Genomic DNA, 27,576 nt, shown 5'->3' with positions numbered 1-27,576 from the left:
GTCTACAGAAAGGGTTCTGAGAGGAGATTTTCTATTTATATTTAGATTTGTATATTTAATAATCTTAAAAATTTATGATAATTTTACCTGAAGGTTGTCAGCTGGCTGGAGGTATCTAGTGACTGCCATTACCCCATGGAGATAACACTGGGGTTTAAGAGGGTGAATTATGAAATATTGAGAACTCCAGGCTGTAAATTACTAAATATGAGTGAAGTCAGATACTTGTTTTTATACAGAAAAAAACCCAGGTTTTTATGGTGAAAGGCCACTCACATCCATTGCTTTGTAGCTCTAACACATCAGAAGCATCTTTCTCCTAAAATCAGGAGAGATAGTTGGCAATTCCTCCTGAGGAAACCAGAGCAAGCCTGGATTCACTTTGATCAGACTTCCCTTTGAGAAATAGTTTACCTTCTTTTTTAACCTTTATTAGATTTACTTCACGATTGTTCTTCTAATTAATAATTTACTCATTTATTTGCCTTTTTGGTTGCTTTTTCAGCATAGGATAGTGGAGAAAGCTTTTTTTTTCCTGTTACAGTTGCATTTATGATGTGAAGGCATCAAGAAGAGATGAGGACTGCAGGCAGAATATGTATTCAGTGTCTCCTCACTTGTCATCTAGAGGAATAAACTCCATGCACTTTCTCAGGAAAATCCTGGCCAGCTGCTGCAGAATTCAGTGCTGTGAATGGATTTTTACTTGGACTCTAATTCCAGAGTTTTCTCTTTTTTGTTTTTTTCCACTGATAATGAACATATTACATGAATGGGAAAATAAAAGTACTAACCTGAAGGTTGTTCAAATCCTAAGACCATTCCAAATATGACTAAAGAATATTCTTTATTCTGACTAATATTGTCCATTCCTAGTCAAATTCTCCTACTTTTACTTTTTTTTTTTGGGAAGCTACAGGAAAATTTACCACATTATCTTTTAAATTAAAGATGTCTTTCAAAGGTTGTGTGTGGAATTAGGAACCGGGGGTGCAATATTTGTTCTCATTATCACTACAAGCACTTGTGGCATCCTTCATAAATAACCTGCAGAAAAACCACCCTGGCAAGGGAAGAACAATGACACCTTGTCTTGAGTTGCACTGCAAGATGTAACCAAAAGTATGTATTCTATTGACATCTGTTGAAATGGGCTGGGGAGGTGTTTTTCTTTATCTCTTCCATGACCCATTCCTCATGGCTCTGGGAGGAGTGGGCAGGTGTTTTCTGTTAATGTGCAGCTGTTCAAACCAGCTGGGGCGGGGTTCTTTATCCCTTCCAGGACCCATCCTCCCTGCAGGTGGTGTCTGCTGTCCATGGGCCATCGAGGCTCCCTGCAGGGCTGATCCAATTCCATCATCCATGGGAGATGCTGCACCCAGGAGAGGAGCCCGGCATTCCCACCTGGATAAACCCTGGCATTCAGAGCCCAGCACAGCCTGTGTGCACTGCATTCCCACCTGGATAAACCCTGGCATTCAGAGCCCAGCACAGCCTGTGTGCACTGCATTCCCACCTGGATAAACCCTGGCATTCAGAGCCCAGCACAGCCTGTGTGCTCTGCATTCCCACCTGGATAAACCCTGGCATTCAGAGCCCAGCACAGCCTGTGTGCTCTGCATTCCCAGAGGAAGGCTGGACCCATCTCACCCCACTGCACCTTCAGAGGAAACTGCCCCTGCTCCAGGATCATCTCTGCTCCCACAGAGCCACAGCTGCACTGCAGGAGAACTGCAGCCACCATTTTTATTGGACTGCTGCCAACACCCTGACCAACAGGGTGTCAGCTTGTATTCTGACTCTGTCAGTGTTTTTATTTTGTGCTACTGCATTTTTAGTTTAATTTTTCCTAGTAATGAACAGTTATTCCTATTCCCATATCTTTGCCTGAAAGCCCTTTAATTTCAAAATTCTAATTCAGAGGGAGGGTGGTGCATATTTTCCATTTCAAGGGAGGATCCTTCCTTCCTTAGCAGACACCTGTCTTTCCAAACCAAGAGACCCCTGAGCTACAAAGAAGGCACACCCAGGAGCAGGAAGGTTCCTGCAGGTGCTGCTGTCCCGTTGTCCTTGCGGGGAGCCCTGTCTGTACCTGTGTCCTGCGAGGGGCTGACGCTGTAGCTGTCGCTCTCCTTGTCCACTGATCCTGCTGGCCTGGGCGTGGGCAGCCTCCAGTCTGTGGTGAGGGTGTGGGCTGATATGGTGGGGTGGGGTCTGTTGAGGGTCCACTGGCTGGCGTAGCGGTTGCGCGCGGTGGGTCCGGTTTTGGCACTCCTCCTCGTGGTGGGATCTGCGAGGGATTGAGAAGGAAAACAGCCCTGTCAGAGTCACAGAGTCTGAGAATGTCCTGAGCTGGAAGGGACCCACAGGGATCATTCAGTCCCACCCCTGGCCCTGCACAGACTCCCCAACAATCCCACCCTGGGCATTCCTGGCAGAGCTGTCCAAACGCTCCTGGAGCTCTGGAGCTCCTTGGGGCTGTGCCCATTCATCCAGCCACCTCTGGGTGAAGAACCTTTTCCTGATTTCCAACCCAACCATTCCCAGACACAGCTCCAGCCATTTCCTCATGTCCCTGGTCATCAGAGAGATCAGTGCCTGGCCCTTCACTTCCCCCTTCCAGAAGGGGATGGCCACTGAAATCATCTTTGTTAAAAACCCCCAAATTCAAGACATTCTTTTTGGGGAAAAAAATGAACAGTGTTAATGCTGATCATTACCAAACTGCTGATGCTTTTCTAGAACTACTCTCTAATGAAACTACATTTTATCAAGGGTGGAACTGAAGAGCTGAAGGCCCCATCACTCTTCCATTGACACATTCATTATCCCTTTATTCTGAGAAAAGCAGTTCTCCAGCACCAAAACCACTCGGAGAACTGAAAGAGCACAAGGCAAGTAGATCTGGTCAGGGATTTCACACCACACCTCAAGGGAAGTGCAAGGTAAATCATCAGCACAGATGTGCCCTCAGAAACACTCTGCTCCAGGTCCTGCTGGCAGGTTTTAAATAGATGTGCTAAGAAATGTGGGGCTATAATTCCCTGTTCTGGACATACTGCTACTATATTACAGTATTGATCAGCTACAGATTTCCTGTTTTAACAAGTGGCCAAAACATAAAACATAAGCTGTAATAGTGCCATCAGAGTTTCAATGGGAACAGGTTCATAAAGATTTGATCACTTTGGAACAATTAGTAAATTAATACAATTTCTCAAACTTTAAAAATTATCTGCTGCTGGTTTAAGGTCAGCAATGTTGTACTTATTAAATTAACTTAGAGATAATATAGTGACCAAGGTTGTAAAAGCAAACTCTGTGCCAAAACTGACCTCCTTGACCTTATTAATAAAGAGTTCTGCCCTAAAAGTGAGTCTTACTAAGCAAGGGCAAAAAAAAAAATCATTATGTGGCAAACAGGGAGTGACTACATCAGCACTGAAGGATTTCTCTTCAAAGCTTCTGAAAGGATATCACTAACAATAGAAAGGGTATTAGAAATGAAAAATTCAGATCTATTCAAAATGTTCTTTGACATTCAAATGGTGAAGTTGTCAGCCTTTGAGGTAAGAGACTTTAGCAGAAGAAATTGAAAGAAAAAGCAATACCCAGATAATGACTCTGAGCATTGCTTCTGCCCAAGCATTCACAGTGAGAATTTGTATTCTACTGCTCCAAAGAAACAAGGCATTTATTTACAAATAATGGCCTGATCCTTCTCCTTTTTTTTTTTTTTCCCTACAGCAGTGGAGAAATTAGAACCTGGTGCCATTGATAATTGATCCTCCTGGTAGTGCAGCACAGAGCTGCCTCACATGGACAACATCCAAATCCGTGCTCAGTGTGGCACAAACCAACACTTGGGAATGTGGCACTTGGCTGTGGTGTGGCCAGGAGTGAGCCTCCTTCAAGGGAGAACACGGAGAACAGAAGGAGAGTGCTGGTGGGAACAGCTCCTGGCACAGTGCCTGGGGCTGGACAAGAGAGGGTTTAGGGGATTGTGATCACTGTACAGAAATGCCCGAAGGGCAAGAGGACAAGAGCCAAGTTTCTGTCAGTGGTGCCCAGTGAGAAGACCAAGGGCAGTGGCCATAAGGAGAAACTTGGGAGCTTCATCCTGAACATCAGGAAACACTTTAATGTGAGGAAGACTGAGCCCTGGCACACACAAGGAGTGGAGCTGCCATCCTTGGGGACATTCAGAAGTCATCTGGGGATGTTCCGGAGCAACCAGCCCTTGTTGGCCCTGCTTTAAGCAGAGGGGCTGGACTGAGCAGTGCCCAGATGTCCCTCTGGACCTCAGCCTCTGATTCCATGACTTGGGAGGATCTCGTCAGCAATAGGAATGAGCTGGGAGAGCCTCTGCCAGCACACAGGAGCTCAGCCCTTGTCCTGGTGAGCAGGAGCTCTGCTCCAGCCGTGCTGTGCCTTTGTGAGGGGCTGTGCAGCACAGGCACAGCAATTCCAGAGCTGGCAGGGGCATGGAAACACAGCTGGTGCCCTGGTTATGCCAGCTCTGTCTCAAACACAACTGCAGAGAGCTGAGGTCAGCAAGGCAAAAGTTCACAGATCATGTCTTCCATAAATAAATAAATAAAGACAAGAGAAGAGCTCAAAACATGTTGTAAAGGAATATTTGTCACTCAGTGGATGTCGGTGGGCTTAGATAGGAGGGTCCATAACCTCTGAGCCACCCAGCTGGGCTCTGCTCTCCTCTTAACAGCAGAAGTGGTGGCTCTAGACAAAATCCCATCACCCAGCCTGCAGTAAAGCTGGATTAGTGTCTTCAGAGCAGAGAACATTACCTGGAAGTCTTTGAGCCAGCCCTGTGCCCTGCTGCAATCAGATCTGTTCTGCTTAATAAAAGTGCTGGTGGATTTTTATTTCCAAGCAGGGCTGGACACAGATCAGATTCATACACCTGAGTTAAATCCACATTTAATTCGAAGGAATTCTCTCCCTGGCTGCAGAGGAATGAAGCACAGAACTGCACACTAAGAGGCATTAGTAAGGAAGGTGCTATAAAGTTCTGTGGTATGACACGGGCATGAGGTTTTGGGGTGATTCCTCTCTCCTTATTAGAAAATCTAGTCCTCAAGGAATGACCTGAAAAAAGATGAAAGAGCTAAAAAAGCACTAAGGCCAGGACTAGAACACCTGTTGTTTAAAAGACTGTGGTGGAAATGGATTTTTCAAATAATCTGCATTCCAGCTTTCAGCATTCATGTTCACCAAACTCAACAAGTAAATTCTGAAATGATCAGGGGACAGAAATAATCCAAGAGATTTCAGAGTTCACTGCAGTGAAATACATTTTGATAAAATTTCTAACTCATAAGTAATCATTCAACCTAGGCTTTTTTTACCCATTTACACAGATATGGAACATATTCATGAGAGGAATGAGAAGAATGGATGGCATCAGTATATTAATTTATGATAGTATTTTAATCACTAGAAAAATAACTTGGCATGAATATATCTGGGAAAAGTAATTTACCATAATAACTAAAGTCAGAAATATAATTTTCCAGAAAAAGTAATAATGAGAATTGCTTTTTTTCTTTTTTTTTCTGATGGAGAGGCAGGAGGAAAGTTGGTTTTGAAATACAATAAAGATTGATCACAGAGAAAAAAAAATTATATTAGACACTGAAAGCCATTAAAGTAATTTACCCAATAAATTCTGGAAATTAAAATCTAGCATGCATTTGGTTTAATGAAGGCCAGGTATGAATTATTTCAAATTACACCTCCATTTCAGATGCGTATGCACTTTCCCCCATATTGAATCACTAAGTGCAATAGTTTCAGGAATGTCCTCTGCTGACCTAAAAAGATTTCTCTCCACTCTCAGACAGAAGGCTGAGGATGTAAATGAAGAAGGAGAGTATTTATTTTGTTACAGCTTTCTCCTCTCTAAAAAAAACTCCCTATTTGCTGATGTGCTTACTTGTTCCTGGCCGGGCATCAGAGACATCCACCAGTGGCCCTGTGGCTTGTGACACCGACTGGTAATGGACCGTGTGGGTGACAGTCAGGGACTTCTGCTTGGACGTCTCTCCAAAGTCAGCATCAGTGAGCAGCACCGTTGATCTGTCATCTGTAAGGGAAAATATTCAGATAATGAGTACAGAATGTTGGCTTTGCCTTCCTTGGAGCTTTGCAGCCAGTCCCCAGCCCAGTGACACCATGGGCAGAGGTGGCTCCCTGCCCTCTGCAGGGCTGAGGTGGATTTGAAGGGAGGGAGCCTCTGGGTTTGAACTCAAACCATATAAAACTGAAGACTAACTTTCATTTTTCCTGGTGATTTCACCTTAGAGACGTGCAGCTGGGGCAGACTGGTAAACATCCCCACAAAGAGCTGATCTGTGTGGAATCATTTGTGTCCCTGATTCCTTCATTCCCATCCTTTGAGCACTGCCCTCTTCCTCTTCACTTTCAGAGAGCTCAGATGAGATTTTCAACAACATATTTCATTTATTTATTTTTATCAGCATGATTAGCAATGTCCTCAGTGAAACCACTCCTATCTTCCAAAAGGAGGTCATTAGGGGCTGTTGCTAACCCCCTTTTTCTGCAGAGACAGAATATTGCAGAAAAAGGGATGACCCTGACTGGTCTTTTCTGCAGCTTCAGATAAAGGTGTGAGGTTAAGCCTGACCTTGGGAAGGAAGAAAAAGGTGAGCACTAACCTTTACTGCTGTGTGGTTCTGCTTCTATTTCTTCCCTGTGGGCTAGGATGTATTCACCAAATTTCTGCAATTGACCATTGCAGTTGCTGTACAGCACTTGCTTCCTTTTTAATTTTTTTTTCCAGTTGTGATCTCTGTATCTTTTTTTTTTTTTTTGCTCCAAGGAATAATCTGGTCCACTTGGTCATGGATGGTTTAATAGCAATAAATCTTTCACTGCCTTTGTGCTTGCAGAACAACTATTTGGTGTGCTATCAGACTTTCTTTTACAGTCTTTTTACCATTCAGAATTGCAATAAAAGCCTCAAGGATTTCCTGCTGTGCTGTGCTGTATAGTTTTGTAATGTGTTCTAAAGGGACTGGCAGCAGCAGGATTTCTGGGCATTTACTAGTCAGCAGAGGTTCATCCACTTCTTTTAAGCATCTCTGGTTTTTGCTTTGGATTTTTTTTTTAACTTGACAAGACACCATTAGGGTGAACAGTTCTGCACAATAACAGAACTCACATTTTTTACCCAAAGAAGGCTATAAATAGAATAACATTAGGAATCAAACCACTCTGTCTCTGGCAAAAGATGAGCTCTTATCCAGGTTGGGAATAAAGCCTCTTGGCAGCAAACTCTGTCAAACCCTGCCAAAATCCCTGCTTATTCTGGGTGGAAAGCTGACTCTTACCAGGGCCCTGATCGCATTGCTGCAGTTCAGGCTCTAAGAGTATTTTCACTGTAACCCCCCTCCCCTGCTCAGCAGCTGCCACTCAAAAGTTAAAGCTGTCTTTAGAATGAAGCCTGGCACAAAGGGCAGACTTTGGGAAGCTCAAATAATGATTTAAAAAGTCTGTAGGTCTGCTTTTCAGACCTGGAATGGGCATGGACAGGAGGTGCAGAGATGCTGCTCTCATCTTCCTGACTTTCCTCTCTGGCCACACCATCCCTGGATGCTGTTACATTGTCAGCTTCTTTTAGACAGATTTTTATCCAAAAAAAGTAAAGTTAGAAGTCTAACAAGATCAGTCAGAAGTGTCTTGCCACAGTGTGTGCCCATACAGTCACGACATCAAGCTGCATTTCTATTCTGGGTTTCCAGATATTTTTAAATTACTTGGGAAAAAAAAAACAAACCACCAAACAATTCTATTTCTCGTGACAGTTCAGTTAAGTACCAGCCCCATGAGAAATCTTGTTTTCTGTTGCCTCAAACAGTTTAGATTTGAATTTTGCATGGATACGCAGAAGCTGAAAACTGACCAAAATGTTGAAATACCATGTGCTATGAACAGGTGGATACAATATGCAACATGTAAGTTTTAAAAGTTAGCTGCAGCAAATCTTCAGATACTGAGAGTGCAGTTTCAGAATTTCATTTTCCCTCTAAGTAATGTCAGTGATCCAACTGCCTAGTCAAAGCCAAATGAGAAATCAGAATGAAAATCATAAAGCTGCCAGTCCTCAATTACATTTTCAAGAAACTCTTTCCAACAGTTTCATTTTCCTAATGTCCTGCATTATTTTAGATCCTATACTGAGATTACTTTTAGTGGGAAATGACTCAAAGGGGAGGAAAAAACCCCCACAGTTCAGTTTTCAAATTACTTTGTGGCTCTTTTCTCTTGATGTATGCAGTAGGGAAAAGGTGTGGAGTAAAGGAATTCCACCTAAAAGAACCTGTTACATTAACCAGGAGGAAAAAAAGCTCAGCTTTACCAATGGTCTCCATGGTGTCCCTCTCCTCGATGAGCAGCTGTGCTCTGGGAATGTCTATGTGCATCCTCAGTGTTTGCTGCTGCTTATTAAGTGTGTCTGATGTCCTGGTGTTCTTGCTGAAAACAAAAGAGAAGGGAACACGTTAACATTCAGCCTAAATGAAAAGATATTTGCAAACTTGCTCATTTTCAATCTGTCCAGCTCATAAAAACCAATGTAACCATAATCAGCAAAAGCCACTCATGCATCTGATTTTACCCTCTTCAGAACAAGTGCATGGTATTAATTTATGGCACGTGGCAAGGCATTAGATGAATGCACAGTGTGGAGGGATGTGGTCTGTCCTCCATCAGTAGGAATCTGAAAATTCCACACAGTTTTCTTCAAGTGTTGTCAAAATTAAATGAATAAAAACACTTTGGAAGATGGACCTTTTCTTTTAGTTCTCATGAATCTGAGTAATGCAACACACAGCTGATCAAACAGGTTGGTAGGAAAATGATGTCTTGAGTAATTTCTAATTGTTTTTTTATCTTTTCATTATTTTTAATTAGCTAAGTTCCAAATATCACTTCGACTGATAAATGAAAAAGCAAATTAATAACTAGGCGTACTATTAATAGATTGCATAACATAAATAAAGGGTTTAGTCCCATTGATGTTCTAAGACAAAAACTGAAAATCTTGTTTACATTCATGGATTATGTCCAATTGATTGATGCAATAATCTAAAAAAGAACATAAACCAATTATTTTATCATCATGCAAATTGAAACAATTTCATTTTGAAGTTTGTGTACCAGAAAATGACTTCTTAAATGAGCTGTCTACCAAAAGCAAATGAAAATGGATGGTAAAGCCAAGTGCCACAGTCATTTCTAGCACAGAGCTTGCATCAAGAAATCTTCAGATTGCACTAAAAACCCAGGAACGTTTTGCCCTTTTGGATGTAATTACTCTCTGGATGAAATGAAATATTTGCAAATACTTCACGCAGGGAGGCTGAGGAGATTTGAGATAAATCAGCCAGCAGTGTGATCCAGGTGCTCAGGCTTCAAAGAGCTGTAAGATCCAAGTGGAAGCTCATTTTCTGGTGTAAAATAGCTGCAGATCACTCAGTTTAATTCTGCTTTGGCAGTGAATTATTGTTGTTAATGGAAGCAGCAGAGGACTGTTAAGGTGATAAGCTCAGTTCTTCCATGAGTGCAGGAGATTAATCCACACATGATGAGCCCTCATCTCGGGGAAATTTGTGTTAACCTCCTGATGTGTCTCCATGTCAGCAAGACCTGATTACCTCAGGTTGGGAGGTTCTCCTGGAGACCCTTCTTGCAGGAATTTTCTGGCCCTGTGGTCAGTGGTTCTGCTCCAAATCCAAGGGTGAGATCCACAAGGCACGGGGGTGCACCTCTCTGATTTTCACCACCTGGCTTTCCCTGCTTTTGTGGTCCCTAGCATTAACACCATCCATATATCCCAAATGCAATGTCTCTCTTCTCCTGGGTGATTAGATGGTGCTGTTCCCATCACATACACATAGATATGTTGAAATGCATTCAAACAGGCCACAGCTGGTGCCTCATTCAGCCATGAGGGAAGCAAAATACCAGGAGAGCCTCCCAAGGGCTTACAGACTTTTCTCCATATACAGTCAGGGGAGAATGGTCATCACAGGGTCTTACTAAACACATAAATTTTCAAAGGCATTTAGTACTGTCAAATGCAGATAAATTACACACTGGTGTTCTCCAAGTCTCTGCATGGAGTGGATGCCACTCAAGTTGCTGAAATGTTAAGAGAATCAGACAGTAATATTTTATCTGCATGCCAGATATGCTTGGATACAGGTTCTAGGAAAGCTGGACTGCTCTGGGCTTGCCCAAGGTCATAGAGCAAATACAGAGCATCTGTTCCAGTGCCTCCCTACCCTCTGAGTAAAGAATTTTTTTCCTAACATTTAATCTAAACCTGGCTTCTTTCAGTTTAAGGAAGAAAACTGTTTTTTTCATGTCCAACTTCAATAATCCAATAGTTGCAGGACACACAGAGTTAGATACATCTAGAATTCCGTACAGTACATAACTGAGCCTGGGAAATGCATCACTGCACCCCTCTGCACTCACTGGGGATGCAGGAGGCACAGGGATGGAATCAGACTCCTGCTCAAAGAATGCAGATCCCAGAGCCCCAGAGATGGAGCCTCTTCAGCAGGATGAGTGCTCTGGATTTCCATTATTAGAAAGTACTCAACCAATACAGTGTATTGGGTCGCAAATGCAAGATGTATTCTATTTCCAGTCTATTGAAACTGGTTGAAGAGGTGTTTTTTCTTCATCTCATAACTCCAGGGGGGAGGGGGTGGGTGTCTTGTGATAATGGGCAGCTGCTAAACCCAGCTGGGGCAGGGTTCTTTATCCCTTCCAGGACCCATCCTCCCTCCAGGGGATCTCTGCTGTCCATGGGCCATCGAGGCTCCCTGCAGGGCTGATCCAATTCCATCATCCATGGGAGATGCTGCACCCAGGGGAGGAGCCCAGCATTCCCACCTGGATAAACCCTGGGATCCAGAGCCCAGCACAGCCTGTGTGCACTGCATTCCCACCTGGATAAACCCTGGGATTCAGAGCCCAGCACAGCCTGTGTGCTCTGCATTCCCAATGGATAAACCCTGGCATTCAGAGCCCAGCACAGCCTGTGTGCTCTGCATTCCCAGCTGGATAAACCCTGGCATTCAGAGCCCAGCACAGCCTGTGTGCTCTGCATTCCCAGAGGAAGGCTGGACCCATCTCACCCCACTGCACCTTCAGAGGAAACTGCCCCTGCTCCAGGATCATCTCTGCTCCCACAGAGCCACAGCTGCACTGCAGGAGGGCTGCACTGGGCTGCTGCCAACACCCTGACCAACAGGGTGCAGGGTGTCAGGTCATGTTCTGACTCTCAGTTTTGTGGTGGTGTTTTTTTTTTTTTTTTTTTTTTTTTTTTTTTTTTTTTTTTTTTTGTGTGTGTGTGTGTGTGTGTGTTTTTTTGTTTTTTGGTTTTTTTTTTTTGCTTGCTTTTTTGTACTATTACATCTTTAATATTCCTAGTAATGAACTGTTATTCCTATTCCCATATCTTTGCCTGAGAGCCCCTTAATTTCTAAATTATAATAAATCAGAGGGAGAGGGTTTACGTTCTCCATTCCAAGGGAAGCTCTGGCTTTTCCTCTGTCTTTCCAAACCAAGACAACACAGGAAGCATTGTTTGGACCGCGGGGAGAAGGAGCAGAGTTTTCCCCATATTTGCAGTTTTACTGCTCACCTGACAAGAGAGAATTCCCAATCCCAACTTTGGCTCCAGGGATAGCTTCATGCAAAATATGTGGGAGATCTTTCAAGCCAGAACTGGAACCCAGGCCTCTCTATATTCAGCAATATTCCCTGCTATTCTTGAGAGTAATTCCTTGGTTTGTGGGCTGTCTCTCCTCCTCCTTGCTGATCTAATTAATTCCCCTGCATGCAGCAGTGACATGGGGTGTCCAAACACAGCACAGGCAGTTGGCAGAAGCAAGGGGGTTGTTGCTGATTAGGATGCTGTCTCATTCTGGCTCAGGGAATTTTGAGTTCTTTTTTTGCAGACCACAACAGCTCAGCTTTCAAGTTATAAAGTCCTAAAAGTGCCAACAGCAATGAAGTGCCTCTAGGGCTTGGAAACAGGACAAAGAGTTTTAGGGTTTTATTTTTGAAGCTTTGCTGGAAGTATTTCCTAAACTAAATCCAGGCAAAAAATGTTTTAATGATCTGGTGGATGAGGAGTCTAATGATTAATTCCTTAAAGGGATAAAATATATGTATCTTTATTTTTTTATGTTTGCAGACATAAAATTCCCAAACATAAGCATGTGCTTTTCTTTACTTATCAGACCCTGTAAGGATCTGTGTATAACAGAATTAATTCCCTCTGGTTCAGAGAATCTCTGAGCTCCAAATCATTAGGCACTGGGAGCCTGTCAGGAGTCTGAGTCACAGAATCACAGAATCATGTCTTGAGTTGGAAAAGACTTTAAATCTCATCTCGTTCCAACCCCATGCCATGGGCAGGGACACCTCCCACTATCCCAGGTTGCTCCAAGCCCTGTCCAGCCTGGCCTTGGACACTTCCAGGGATGAGGAATCCACAACTTCTCTGGACAACACGTTCCAGTGCCTCATTGCCCTCTGAGTAAAGAATTTGTTCCTAATATTTAATCTAAACTTGCCCTCTTTCAGTTTAAAACCCTGCCCTTTTCCTGTCACTGTCTGCCCATATTAAAAGTCCCTCTCCTTTTTCTAAGCTCCTTCCACGTACTGAAATGCCTCAATGAGATCTCAAAGATGTCTCCATTCTGAAGAATTCCTCATATTTTGCTGTAATCTTTTATCTCTTCTAAAGTTCATGTTTTTGTCACTATTTAAAACAGATATTTGGGCAGGTAGTGCTTTGCTCCAAGTACAGCTTCTATGTTGAGTCTGTGGATAAAAGGGCCTTTTCCAGAGCAAGTACATTGTATAGCCATTTTGAAAGTGTCTACAGTTTGTTGTAAAAACATATGGGAAACTAAATCAGAATATCTGGGGATAAAAGATTTTTTGCCTTGTGTTCAAAATTTAAAAATTCAGTGAATTGCTAAACTGATTCACAGTGAACTGTTACAAAGAGCGTGGCTGGACTGATGCCAAAAGAATCATTAAAAAGCTGTGCTTATCCAGCAGCAGGGATTTTTATTTGTGAGTGTAAGGTCTCAGCAATGAGTTGTGCAGCTCCCATTAAACTGCTGACTTATCCTGCTCCACAGACATTTGACTTACACAGCCAAAGCCAGCGACTCCCAAAGAAAAGACTAAAGCTCCATTTTTAATCCACATTATATACACTCATGAAAATCTCCTCAAAGGGAAGGATACACAAAGCTCTCTCCAGGCCTCAAACCTTCCTACCAAGCAGGGAATCATCTTTTCTGCCCTCTTCCCAAATATCCCCTTTCTTGATATTTTTATCATAGCTGATTTTGGTGAAATTTTAAAGATAAAATATATCAGGGGATTTACCATACGTGACTGTTGTTTTGGAGAGGGCTTATTATCCTTTGATTATTCACATGCTACATCTTCAGGAATATCTCTTGTTTGTGGGTAGCTCAGGTTTTGGTTGAAGGTGCTTCACAGATTCGTCACAAATGAGAGTTTCCAGTTCTGGCAAGTCTGCAAATGTAAGCCTATATCCCCTACTTCCTCTGAAGTTCTGATTTAAAAATCATTTGTCTTTGGTCAAACTTTTAGAAAAGAGATATAAAATATGCTTATGTGGTAAAACCAAGATTATTTGTTACTAAATGAGGTGAGAGGAACTGTTTTATGATCATGTCTCAATGCTGGTGAAAGGAAAAGCCAAATGAAATGGTGGCAGGTGAGTTACCTGGAAAAACAGCTCTGAACTAAGGACTGAGAGGGGTCCTGGCTGCTCTCTGAGTACAGCAGGTAGGGAGGACAAAAAATTCCCTCACTTGGTAACCATCAGCAAAGGAAAAAGTGGGTAAAACCTGGGCACTTCTGCTGGAAGTTTGGTGAAGTTTTTTAAGTGTCAGAGGAGTGAGACTCTGCAATGGCCTTGCAGAGGTGGTGACAAGGCTTGTGAAGCCAGCCAGGGTCAGGGCAGAGCGTGAGCAGTTCTGCAGAGGGGCTCTGAGTGGCTGTCACTGGGACTGGAAGGTTCCATCCAGGGGTTTCAGCTGGTCCCTGCTGGGTTTCTTCAGGGAACAGACTTGCTGCTTGTGCTAACCTGTGCTGTCTTCTGTGGCACCAAAACCACCAGGGCAAATGTTCCTGAAGCTGCTGAACCCCACAGTTTGCTGCCACGGGCAGCCAGGGAGGGGATGACCTGGACTGCATGACCAGTCCTGTTAACATCACTGGGTTTATTCAGGGATGATGGCATAGAGCTGAATTTATACCCAACCCACCTGTCACCATGTCTCTGCTGAATTTATTCTTACAATAGAAGTCAACTTTATCATGGGTGAGGAAGTTTAAAATGTGGTTTGTGTGGTGAAACATCGATGACATTCTCAAATTTGTTGCTTGAGTATAAAAAGTATTTTCTAGCAACCCAAAATTCATTTGAACTCAAGAATAATCCCTTGGTGATCCCAGTTTCAAATATATGCAGTGGTTCTAAAGTTCAATATTTTCCCTAGACAAAACAATAAACATTGAAGATATGAAATTTCCAGCTTTGAAAGAATTGTGGTGCCAGAATAGTCATTATGATGCAATTCAACAACTGAATTAGATTTCTGAATGCTGAGCTGATGGAAAAGAAATGAAAAATAATAAATGGATTTACCTGCTCTTTTATACCTTTGGGTATAAGCAGCTAACAACAGCGAATTACATAAACAGAGCTGCAAAGTTTAGAGACATTCAGAGCCAGAAATTTATTGCCTTTAATCAGATGATCTCTGAAGAGCAATTACTTTGATACATATTATGAAAATGTTTTTCAGGGTAGGAAAAATGTCCAAATGGACCTACATAGCTTCTATTATTTAATCTAACACAAGTTATCAGGGTTTTTTTGTCATTGTAGCCCCTCACACTGTCCACAAAGTGTCTTCTTTCTCCCATGTCTGACCATCAGAGCATCACAGTTCTTAGCAGACAGACAAATGATGTGTTTTGGAAAAGGGTTTAGGAATAAAAAGTTTACTTCTCCATTTGTCCCTACAACAATTCTTAAATATGATTTAAGATGTCAGCTATAGCTGACAGATATTTTTCAATTTTAAAAAATAAAACATAAAATTCAATATGTTCTTACCTCATGAGCATTTCGGCCAAACTCTTTGCATCTAGAAGAAAATAGAAGAAATGTCATCACCAATGAAAATCTATTTAAGAGATGCATTATTAGCAAGTGATTTGAATCAGCCATAAGACCACTGCTGTTTCTCAGATCAGGGGCAAGAATAAAAGAGTGCCTAAAAGTCCCTACTTTTGCTGAAATTGCATTTCTGCCCCAAACAGCTCTGTTTATTTCCTCTGTAGAACCAAAGATGGCAAGAGAAATACAAGTTACCATTGGTTTAACTAGAAAAAAGCTACATAAACATATCAGAAATAGGAACAATTTAATAAATAATGGGAATCTCTGTTCCTTTGTGCCATGGGTAGCAAATGAACAGGTGAAGGAAGAAGAAAAGGCAAAAAATAGGAATTTTGATATCCATCTCTGGGCAAGACTCAAAACCAGGCTGGATGAGCAGATGCCAACATGTCATTTCCAAACCAAATGTAATTGCATGAGATCTGAGCAAGGGAGGTCTCCAAGGAGTCAATTTAGAATCACAGAATTCCTAAGGTTGGGAAAGACCTCCAAGAGTCCCAGCTGTGCCTGATCCCCACCTTGTCCCCAGCCCAGGTGACACCTCCAGGGATGGGCACCCCAAAGCTCCCTGGGCAGCCCCTGCCAAGGCCTGAGCCCCCTTTCCATGGGGAAATTCCTCCTGGTGTCCAACCTGAACCTCCCCTTGCTTGGTTGCACTCAAACACAAATATTTTTCCACTAGCAATAATTCAAAACTGCTGCTGGGTCTTCAGGGTGTGGTTTACACACGAAACAGAGGATGGTTTATTCCCACATGGATCAGCCCTGCAAAATAAGACACTGCTGAAGGAAATATATTCCTCCTGTTCTTGTCATTGATGCTATTATTAGCAGAAAATCCTTTGGGGCTATAATTATTTCAATACTTATCATTTCAAAAGGCACAGCTGAAGTTTTGTTTTTCAGGTAGGCTTCTGTAAAACTTTATCAATATAAGACACTAATTTCTGTGGTATCATTCAGCAAAAAACAGGCAGCTCTGCTTTGTTCTCCTGCAGTTTGCTGCTAAACAAACTCACTTAAAATGCTGATTCCCAAGTCCTTAAGTTTATCACAGAGCAACAAAGCAGCCTTTTGTGCAACCAAGTGAAGCAAATCTGAGAAGAAAGCAATTCCAAGTTCTAAGTCTTCAAACAACTCTTATATGGAAGTTTACATCTCTTCTTTTATCTGCTTCTTGTAAATCTATCAGCACCTGCCAAGACATTTACTGAATTTGTCTTTGTTTTCTCCATCCCACCTTTTTTATTCCTCAGTCACCTCTTGGGTCTCCAACACTTTCAACAATTTCCTTACTTGTGATCCTATTAAATATCCTGCCTTTAAAATTCCAAGGATGCAGGCAGAAACAAGCCACCATCTTAACACATCTCTATATCTTGTGTTGAACTAATTATTTTAAAGGAATGGATAGAGGGCTCTTTTTATTCATTAAAAAAACTCAGCAAAACCCCTTTTATCAACTTTTCTGAATTGTATTTATCTGACACAGTGCCAGCTTGCCTCTCTTAAGCTTTACTCCTCCCCTACAACGGGAGAAGCTGGAATTCCGTGCTCCCTCTAGGTCTGTTTGTTCCACTCCTTCATTTTTAACCTTCTTCCATCCCATTCCAGCACAAAGCATGGAAGATTCCTGGTGGAGGGAAGGATGGTTCATCTGAGTTGTCTCATCTAAACCAAACAGTGCTTCATTTAGGCACTCAGAATTCCTATTTTTCACTCAGAATGAGATTGTCTTTGCCATTAACGCTTGCAAGTGGTAGTGCCTAGTAGATGACAAATCTAGTAGATGTCTTTGCCATCAGCCAGAAAGCAAAAGACCAACACTGCTGCTCCCAAGGGAGTTTTGTTACTGACTTCCAAAAACCCAGGAAGGGACAAATTTCTTCGGAAGACAACAAAATGAACAAACAAACCCAACACAATAATAATAATGACACTGGTTGCAAGTAATGGGGCTTTTTTCAGCATATTTTATGATGTTTCTTGCTATTCTAGCAGCACCAGGATCATGAAGACACTGTGCACACATTTTCCCTCTGGCACACATAATCAGGGTGGTTTAATATGCAAATATTGTTTTCATTCAGCCAGCAGCTTTTTGAAGCAATTGCTGCCTCCTAAAGTGAAATGTGTGTGCAAGGAATTCAGAACTCAAGAAAAGCAGAAAGGACAAAGTTGAAAATTATTAAAATGTACTTCAGTTTGCTTTTCATAATTTTTTCATCACGTTTAAATGGCAAACAATCTCCCTCACATCTTCTCAGGTGCTGCCCAGCACACAGATATCTCCATCTGGAAAATGCATCTGGAAAAAATTCACACCAATTCCTGTACATGGCACATAAGTGCTCGTTAACACATGTTGATTCTTGTTTAAAGAGATGAACAGGAGATTGTGCACCTTCAGTAAAAAAAATAACAAGAGGCATCAACAAGACCATGTGATGTGTCAAAAGCTGAATGAGGAAGTACTGAAGGGAAAAAACCTCCATCAGCTGAGCTTAAATTTGCTAATTATCCAAGCAGATTGTTCTAATGGTGAGCAGAACTGCTGGAGTTAATGATGGGCACACAGGTTGGTGTGGGATGGGACAAAACCAAAGGTGGCAGGAATATAAAGGGCTCCTCTGTATCCATCAAACAAAAATCCAGAAGCCTAAAAGTAACTGAAGATCACAGAATCATGGAATGGTTTTGGATGGAAGGGAGTTTAAAGATCATCTCATTCCCATCCCAGCCATGGCAGGGACACCTCCCACTGTCCCAGGCTGCTCCAGCCCCAGGGTCCAGCCTGGCCTTGGGCACTGCCAGGGATGCAGGGGCAGCCACAGCTGCTCTGGGCACCCTGTGCCAGGGCCTGCCCACCCTGCCAGGGAACAATTCCTGATTCCCAAGAGCCCATCCAGCCCTGCCCTCTGGCACTGGGAGCCATTCCCTGGCTCCTGTCCCTGCAGCCCTTGGCAATTGTCTCTCTGCAGCTTTCCTGGGGCTCCTTCAGGCCCTGCAAGGCCACCCTGAGCTCAGCCCAGAGCTTCTCCTGCCCAGGCTGAGCAATGCCAGCTGTGCCAGCCTTTCCTGCCAGCAGAGCTGCTCCAGCCCTCTGCTCATCCTGGAGCCTCCTCTGGGCTCTCTCCAGCAGCTCCACGTCCTCCCAGGGCTGGGTCCCGCCTACAACAACGTCATGTGTCCAAAACATCAGCTCCAGGAGAAACGTTATTGTCCCAAGCCAATGACCAGAGATTTTAATGTGCTTTTCCTGCTGTATCCTTTTGATCAGCAAATTAATAATACTTTCTAAAATAAGCCAGCATCCCTGGCTGTGTGCTATCCTCTCCCAGTTTTCAGTTGGTGAAAGGAGGGCTTGGGAAGGGGGCACAGATGACAGAGGGAAGGGGAAGATCTCTGCTCCAGCTAAGCATCACTTTAGTGAAAAAGCCACAGCCATCACTTTCCTTTGCTGGGGCAGCCACCTTTAAAATTCTTGACACACTTGGGTTTTCCCCCTGGGAAATCAGGGACAGTGATAGAGTTTTAAATTGCATCCTGCCACTCCTGAACTATCACGCCGCACTGATCCTTTCTGCTTGTGTTAAGGCAAATTGGATTTAAAAACAAAGGGAAAACCATTACAGGAGTAGCAGAGCTGGGTCAATAGCCAGGAGAAGGAGCATTAAACCATCAGGCTTCTCTCTGAGAGTATCTGCTGAACTCCTGAATGGCTGCATGAACTCCAGCAGCCAAGGGACCTGTTTTTGGTGACCTGGCTGGTGGAACTAAACTGAACAAAAATCAGGACTTTGCTGAGAACTCTGCTGTCTTTATAAAGGAGGAAGAAAAATGTTTAACTGTCCCTACATCCAGACAAGTGGTAAAAAATTCAAGAATGGAGAGGCTGCTGTTCTTCAACAGAAAATGGGAACTGAAACACATTGTCCATGAGCAGGGATATAAATGTTTGCATGCAGAGCACACTGCAAATAAATCTGCAATTCCCACTCCTCTTTGTCAAACAAGTTCAAGAAAACCACATCTGCAGCCACAAAAGCAAGAATTACATTTGTAACTTGCACAAATTATTTTAAAAGGTCCCACTGTTGAGATTTTTTTTTCTGATGTAGACTAGAGGAAATCCTAATTTAGGAAAAAATAATATTGTGCATCAAAGAAACCCCACCAAGTCATACAAACTGAGTGATAATGTAGTATTTCCCTTTCAAAAATTGCATGAAAGTTAACCACAGCAATTACTAGAGCAAACAATTTATTTTTAGTTAGGACATCAGAAAAATTTCCACACATTTGTTTTAGAGAACTTAGTAAGGAATTGTCTGGAACAGCAGCTCCTTATTGTCAGGAAAACTTTTAGAATTTCCAGAAGAGCAGAAAATGTCAAATGAGTGAAGTTTAAGGAAATTAATTAAAAGGATGATTGAGGCTAATCAATACAGACTTGTGATCAAGCAGCCATGTCAAACAAAGTGGATTTTTTAAAATGAGACTAAAATTTGCTGAGAATTAATGACATTGAAAAAAGCCTCTCATTGTGGTGTGACTAACTAACAGTAAAAGATCATATTTATGTTTCCCTAAAAGAAAGTTTTGGTAACTCAGAGTACTTTAACAGAAAGTAACATGATGCAAAAATTAACTCAGCAGCCATTTTATGGTTTTCCACATCTTCAGACCCCAATTTTAAGCAGAGAATCATTATTCAGTATTTTTTGTCTCAAATATTTATCAGTGGTATGGAGTAAAGAATATGTGATAAAAGTTTAAAAAATGACACCAGAATTTAGTAGCTAAAATATAAGGAAAATGCCAGATCACTAAGAAAATAGTCTGGATCATAAGGCACAGGAACACAAACCAGGGCTGTGTAACAGGGAATATTTTCCTGTTGTAGAGAAATCAGAGAAGTGGCAAATGATCTCAATGGTTAAAATGTTAAGGATGGAAATGACAGGAAAACTACAGAGGAAAATTAAAATATATGAATCTGTTTCATTTACCAGTTAAAACATTAAGAAATGACTTGGTTACCACCATGTGGAAAGAACGTCCTTGGAGACTGAAAATGATACAAAAAAGAACTTCTGCACTGTAGAGAAGTAAAACAGGAGCAGATGGGATGTTGAGCTGTAGTGTGACAAATTCAGCTGACTGAGACACAACTTTTACAGAAATGGTAGTTAAATACTGATTTCTTTTATCAAAAGTACTGATGAAATCTTTTCCACTGCCTGTGTTTAAGTGGAGCTCTGATACTTCTCTAAATTCTTCATTTCTGAGAGGAAATAGTTCAGACACATTTTATGTTATGCAACAGCCACCCTGGTCAGTGATCAGCCTTCCTCAAGGGACTGGAGCTCAAGATTTTATGAATACTTGTAAATTAACCATGAAAAAATCATGTGAACAGAATTTTCCAGAGCCAAAGAGCTCGAGATATTCTCAATACTGGATGGAATTCCACAGTATTCTAAGAAAATAAAACTTTCTTTTTTCTTTACCACTGTTTTTTTAAATGAAAAATCCCCAAACTGGGAAGGTAAATGGCTTATAAGGTTTTGAAGAAAAAGTGATTATACAAGCGAAAGCATCCAGATGTCCTGATTTCCAGGGCTGTGTATGAACCATAAGGTTGGTTGTCTTCCTTTATATATGAATTTGCCCATGCCCTCTGTCTTTCTCTTTTTATTTTTTTTACTCCAAAATATTGTCACAAAAGACAAAATTAGACCCAAAAGAGAGGAAGGTCAGGAGGAAAACCTAGGGTTGGCCCAGGTTTTAATAGGTACCATGATCACATTTTGCTTAAAATACAAATAACTAATCAATTTGGTGGCTCCTGGAAGAGATTAGGATTGTTTTTTGCAGATGATAAACTGTTTTACTATTAATTCAAGTTTGGATTTGAAAGGTTTTTTTCCCAAATATCTTCAGGGAATACCTTTCCAAAATATCTTTTGCCACTGCAAAAGCTACAGGGCAGCAGTGTCAGACTGCAAGGTTCAAAAACTTGGCTATGGCTCAGCCAGGGTTTTTTGCTAGAAAAATTATAAAGCTGAATGAATTCACAGATCTAAATCTTATTCACATAACAAACAACTGAATTTGAATAAGGATGAGAGGAAAATACAGATCAGTGACAATGAAAGGTCAGTGAACAATGAAGAGTTGTGTAAGTTCTATTATAAAAAGTCATGGGGAAAATGTAACAAATCTGAGAATATCTGGTTTTGTGTCCTAGCCTACCAATATCTGGCTACTTTCATGTTATAATTTGGAAATCATGGTTAGCATCTGCTGGAAAACTGAGATTCCCTCATCTTCAGAACATCTGATTTCACCCTTCCAAAAAAAATCCACTTTTAGGTCGTCGAGGGAAGCAAACAAACAACAAAAAAAGGAAAGCAAACCTATGAGAAATATTTTCCTTTCCTCCAAGCTAAATAATAACGATGGATATATTAATCTTTTTTTGTTGTTTTTTAGAAACTTATGACCAAACAAAACAGAAGGAATTTCTATAGAAAACACACATACACTGTTCTGTGTTGCAGGAAAGTGATCCCAGCTGGGGATTGCACACTTTGGTCACGTGCAGCCCCACTCCTGTTCTCATGTCCTGCTAGAGAGAAGTTGCACAGACACCACCTTACCTCGCAGCCTCTTCAGCCTCTGCTCCCTCCTCCTCCTCCTCACGACCAGCAGCATCACAAAGAGCAGCAAGACCCCGACCAAGATACAGGAGATGGTCACCAGCATCTTCAGCCCTTCGTTGGTTCCCAGCCCTTCCTCACTTTGCACAACCGACTTGATGAGAGGAGGGATTGTACCTGCAAACAGGGTCATGCCATTAGAGGCCAATTAACGAGGACAAACGATGGAGCTCTCAGGGAACAGGGCACTCTGGTGCTTCAGCTGCAGGCTGAACACTCACCAGGATTTTTCTGTTTGGGGTGGAGGCTATATTTGTGTGTCTAATGGCCATGAACACATAAACAGGCTCCTGGTAATGAGGGACTGACTGCAGAGATGGAGATTTTCAGAGATCCAGAAGAATTGCATTCATTGATTAAGGAAAACCATGCCTGATATGCAGTCAAATACTATGATTAATTTTGAGTCCTGTTAAATTATTAAAAAAGCTGTAAGAGACCTCAGAATTCCTCCCTGTGTCTATTATTCCTTATTATGGGGAAATAGCACCACTGTGACATTTCTGCTGGGCTTTTCTGTGCAAGGAACTCATTTGACAAAGCTCATTTTCTGCCACATACATCAGATTAATCCTTTGCACAGAAACATTCTGCTATCAATTCTGAGGGTGCAGCAGTGATAGTGATCTGAAATTCAGACAGCCAACCTGATACTAATCTGCTAAAGACTGTCTGACATTATACTCATCAGTAAAACAGGAGAGTAATGCTGGATAGAAACAATCAAATTTTGAGAGGGAAACGAGGGAAATGAATCTACCAACTACTGGCAGGCAGCTCACTTTTTCATTCTGGGACATATTTGCATTTTGAATATACCTGGCTTCCTGGTGATATATAATACTTGAACTTTTCAATTCTTTTCTTCTTTACCTCTGAGGGACGTGAGAAGAATGCAGCACCTTCTGTGGAAGGCTGTTTTGTCATGGAAGACTTCTCACTCATTTCCTGATCACTATTAAACTGCTGAATGCAACCACAAATGAGGCTATAAAATGCAGATTTGCTTGAAATGCATAGAAACACGTAAGTATTGTGAACTGTGATGACTTTGGATGGAAGCTATTAAATTTTAACCAGCTACTGAAACATAAAAATGGCTACTTGTTTGCTAAAAGGAAAGGAGGGTGAGAGAGAAAAACAGGCACATCCTTTTTTACATTTTAATTGCTGCATTAAGTGATATGGTTATATCTCATTATGTGCCATACAGTATCTGAATAAAAACTGAGATCTGGTGCAGTACAGTGTGAGTGCCACAACCACAGTGAAAATGAAGAATCCTAAGTCTTGTGTTTTTTTTCAGAAGAGCTATTTCAGCTGCATATAAAGAGAAGAGCAGCTCCCTAAAGGGACAAAGATAAAAAGAAAAGCTACAACCATCCAAACTTATATTAGGTACTTTGGAAAATTTGTTTTCTTACAATTGCATTTGGAATATTTTTCTAATGTTCCATTGCAGTTCTTCCCCATAATTTTCTTTTTTTTTTTTTTTTTCCTGATTTTCTATTTCTTGAACACACAGCAGGATATTTTCATCTTGCCCTGAGACGCAGATTTTGCACTGCTCTAAAGGCAAATAAAATTATTAGATGAAGAAATGAAAAGAACTTCAAGCTCCTGAAGGTAATACTAATAACTGTCTCTAAACCCTCCTGGATACTAAAGGGCCAAAGTTTTCTCTGGATTACAGTCACAGAGACCATTAGGTCCAAGATTGCCTAAAATTATGTCTTGCTTTCCTTAACACTTAGATGAAAATCAAATGATGAGTGGCCTTTATTTCACTTAAACCTGAAGTGTTTAGAGATGTGATTATCATTATCCATACCTCTCTCTAGGCAAATGTAAACCTCATAACATTATAAACAGGCAGTTGGAGCTTAATTAAAAAATCGTACTGCACGTTTTCACACCACCCACTTGTTGCTTTTCAGCAATTGCATTAGAAATTACCAATATTTAATCCTGCTGCCCATTGAGAAAACACCATTTCGACATTTGCTGTCATTCTAGGTGGTGGCTGGGAGTGGAATAATCAAAGCTTTTTGCAGGACCAAGTCCCAGACAAATGGGGAGGGTTTGTTTTGTTTTCCAGGTCGATTCACCATCACCCCTTGTTAGCCTGATTGGTGCCTCACAGAAATTGTAATCTGAATGTCTCTGACCCCTTTTCCCCTTGGCTGCAGCATCTCCCACTGCACGCTGTGAGTTCAGGAGTGTTCTCCTGTGTCCTTCACGGCAGGGAGCGCCTGGGTGGGTCAGAATCAATTAGCAGAGTTTAGAGCTGATCCGATTTAACTCCAGGGCTACTGAGTAGCTGATCCCTGAGCAGAGGAGCTCCTTTGCAGAGCTCCACAACTGCAGCTGCACAGACTAAAAATACCTCTGTGGATTGCATGCTTCTGAAAAAACAAGGGGCAGGGAGGTCAGCAAACCTGTTAGCTGGAAATCGTTACTGAAATGCCGAGGAACAGAGAGCAAAAAGCTGCACGTAGGTTTGTCATTAACCCTCTGACCTAATCCAGCACGGAGAGATTTGAGGGGAAGGATGCTGAGCCATGGTATTCCTCAGGAGCTCTCCCACACACAGCAAAGTGACCCAAAACCACGCAACTCTGGGATTTCTGCAAACTTTACAAAGGCTCTGTCTTAAGGCTGTTAAAGCTTCTAAGCTTGTTCTTAGCATTTGGCATCCCAGAACTTTCATACACCGTATTATCTAATCTTCAAAGTGCTGCTCTTGTATCTGCTTTATCCAAAGGGCAGCTGTGACCCCTGGGAGCTGGAAGGGGATAATCTCACATCACAGGGTGAATCAAAGGTAGAGGCAGGGACAGCACTCAGAAGTGGAGCTGGCCAGGAAGTTTCCACTGCATGTGGAATTCCCTGGAATTCCCAAAATTCCCTGTCTATGGAGGCAAAAATTTCTGCATCAAATACTGGTAAGAATGATAATAATGATAATGATAATCACCATCAGTTTATAATTTCAGTTCTGAGTCAAACATAGCAGATCTAGAAAATCTGAAAACTGGAATTTGCCTTTCCATCCATGTTTTCCTCTCATAACCTCGGGGTCAGTATTTGAGCTGCTCTGCCTCTCCAAGGCACAACACAATCCTGGCAAAGCACGCTTCACAAACAAAACCAGCAATATCACAAATTGGAGTATTTTCTAGCTGACCAGAAGCAGTGGCCCAGGAAATTTAATGGTGCAAATATTTTTTACTGTTTCATTTTATCCTTTTTAAAGATGCTATACAGCAACATAAAAAATCAAAGTGTGTGCAGGTCACAATCTGTGACACCAGGATAAGTATCATCACCCAATCAAAGAGCAGAGCCTGACAACATTTCAGATCAGATCACTGCAAGAATAGGTTTGATTTGAGTGCTACAAGTGGAAATTGAAGGCTCTGGACCTGCATTTTGATATAAATTCATTTTAAGGTGTGGCTTAAGACTTTTTGCCCCAATCAAATAAATGTGATGATAACAGAACAACAGAAAGTTGGATGCTGCCTGTGGAAAGATATTGGAAAACAAAATGAAAATGGGATAGGCTAAGTAAAATTACAAGAAATTTACTCATAATACTCTTTTAAAAGAGTTATTATTGACAACAGCTACACTTCTCAATAAAACAAGTCCTTCATCTGCTTGGAAAGACCTGGAACGTTTGTGTAGTAACTGCTTAGATCCTGGTTTCCTGTGGGCCTCTGGAGTGCTGAGGCAAGATCTTTCTCCTAATTTTCCAGACTCTCTGAAATAACACGACTTGTGTGGCAGCCTACCAAAAATGATATTTTTCCAAAGGGTGAGGGCATGTGTGATTAATTATCTACAAGAACTGCTGAGTACCCAGCACAAAGGCTAGCATAGCAGCAGAGGATGTGTCAGGTGCTGAGGTTTAAACCCTGCCTAAGTCACATCCCACATTTCTGCCTGGGAATGACCCTGAGCTGTACTTGAGTGGTGATGTTCGTGTGGAGGCGTTACCAACACAGAGTTACAGTTACCAATTTGGTGCTGTCACAACCATCAGCTCTTGCTTGAACTTGCTCACACCAGTGCTGTAGCTTAATTTAACTCTACAGATGTTGCCAAGTGGTTGTGCAACACAGCACAACATCCCTGGCAACACAGCCAGGTTTTTCACTGGATGTCTCCAGAACAGCTCTGGCAATTCCCACTGGAGCAATTCCAGAGCCTGCCATCTGGAGCCATCTGTGCTGCCTGTTTGCCAGGAATGTAGCCCTTCCCTGCTCCTGAACCTCTGGGAGCACACAGATGCCACCACCCCTCTCAGTCAGCCTGGCAGCCCCTGAGCTGCAGAGGGTGACAAAATGGCACATTTGCTCCTGCCCTGGTGCCCTGGGTTTGGCAGGGTGGGCAGCAACCCCTGGCAGACGGGCGGGATGCAACAACTCCCTCGTGGTCCATGCCCTGCTGCTGGGCATGGCAGAGCCATCTGTCACGGCCATTGGTTTCACTGTCCCCTGTCTGTAAACAGGGATGATTGCTCTGCCTTTGCTCTGCCCTTGGAGGATGTTATCCAGAGGCTTTCCCAGAGGACAACCTGCTTGGCTGCTCCAGTGTGTCCCAGAATGGGTTTTGGGCTGTGTCACAGGGAATAGCAATGAGGCCAGACACTCCCGTGGATGGCTGCTGGAACAAATTCCATGGAAGACTAAAATTTCATGGAAAAGATGCATGAAATACCAGGAAAGGCCCCTGTAACCACTGGAACTAATGACTTTTAATGTCCTATGATTATGTGTCTTATGGCTGATTGACTTCAGAGTTTTTCCAAAGTGAGGACAAATAAACAATTCCTCTTTTCTGCCTGGCAGCCTACTGTCAGGAAATCAAGAGCTATTTTATATCTTTGAGACTTTAATCTCTCTGACAGCATGGCTGGCAGATTCAAAATGGGGTTTACGAGGGGAAAAAATGGAAGACGAGCAAAAAGGAAAAAAAAGGCACATATGAAACCCAAGTAAAACAGTATCTTATTGTAACCCTGGAGGCTGCAAATTTCAGGCTTTCTGTCCTAAAAGGCACTGACCCTGAATCAAGCACTGTATTTGACTTGAGGCTGTGGAACAGGCTTCTGAAATTGAGTGGCAGCACTGAGGTTGTGGGTGTGTAGTTAGAATATTACTGTCTGATCTCACAGGGTGAAAAACTTAGAATTTCAGGTGTTAGTATATAGTGGTGTATATGGGGCAAGATGGAGGATTTTGGGCGTTGCCAAAGGCCTTCTTCTTCACCTTCTTCTTCACCTTCTTCACCTTCTTCTTCTTGGTTTCAGGTGTTTTTTTCTAATTGGGTGAAAAAGGTCCGCATTTTGGGCCTTGGGTGGTCAATTACTGGGTCAAAAATATAAATAATATAGGTGTCATCTTGTTATTGGGTGATTAGAGCTTAAATAACCTAAAAAAGAGTTAGAAGCACCTCCATTTTCTAATTTGTTAATTAGAGGTCACGACTTGTGAGATTGTGATATTGATAAGAATTAATAAAGACTGAGACTCCAACACGAAG

General features: G+C 42.1%; 1 protein-coding gene across 1 annotated transcript in view; it reads right to left on the bottom strand.

Annotated features, from left to right (window-relative positions):
• The window catches only part of DSCAM (DS cell adhesion molecule), a 453,735-nt gene that overhangs the window by 21,701 nt on the left and 404,458 nt on the right, over positions 1-27,576 (bottom strand). Inside the window, exons 27-31 of the mRNA XM_063393172.1 lie at positions 21,967-22,143; positions 15,236-15,266; positions 8,402-8,517; positions 5,957-6,106; positions 2,093-2,290 (exon numbers count right to left, since the gene is read on the bottom strand). Of these exons, the coding sequence (XP_063249242.1) occupies positions 2,093-2,290; positions 5,957-6,106; positions 8,402-8,517; positions 15,236-15,266; positions 21,967-22,143 (672 nt within the window). The remainder of the gene's footprint in view (positions 1-2,092; positions 2,291-5,956; positions 6,107-8,401; positions 8,518-15,235; positions 15,267-21,966; positions 22,144-27,576) is intronic.

The sequence above is a fragment of the Prinia subflava genome, chromosome 3 (assembly GCF_021018805.1).
Source record: "Prinia subflava isolate CZ2003 ecotype Zambia chromosome 3, Cam_Psub_1.2, whole genome shotgun sequence".
NCBI classification, from domain to species: Eukaryota; Metazoa; Chordata; class Aves; order Passeriformes; family Cisticolidae; genus Prinia; species Prinia subflava.
Note: the sequence above shows the minus strand (reverse complement) of the source record. Positions and strands in the feature narration are given on the sequence as shown.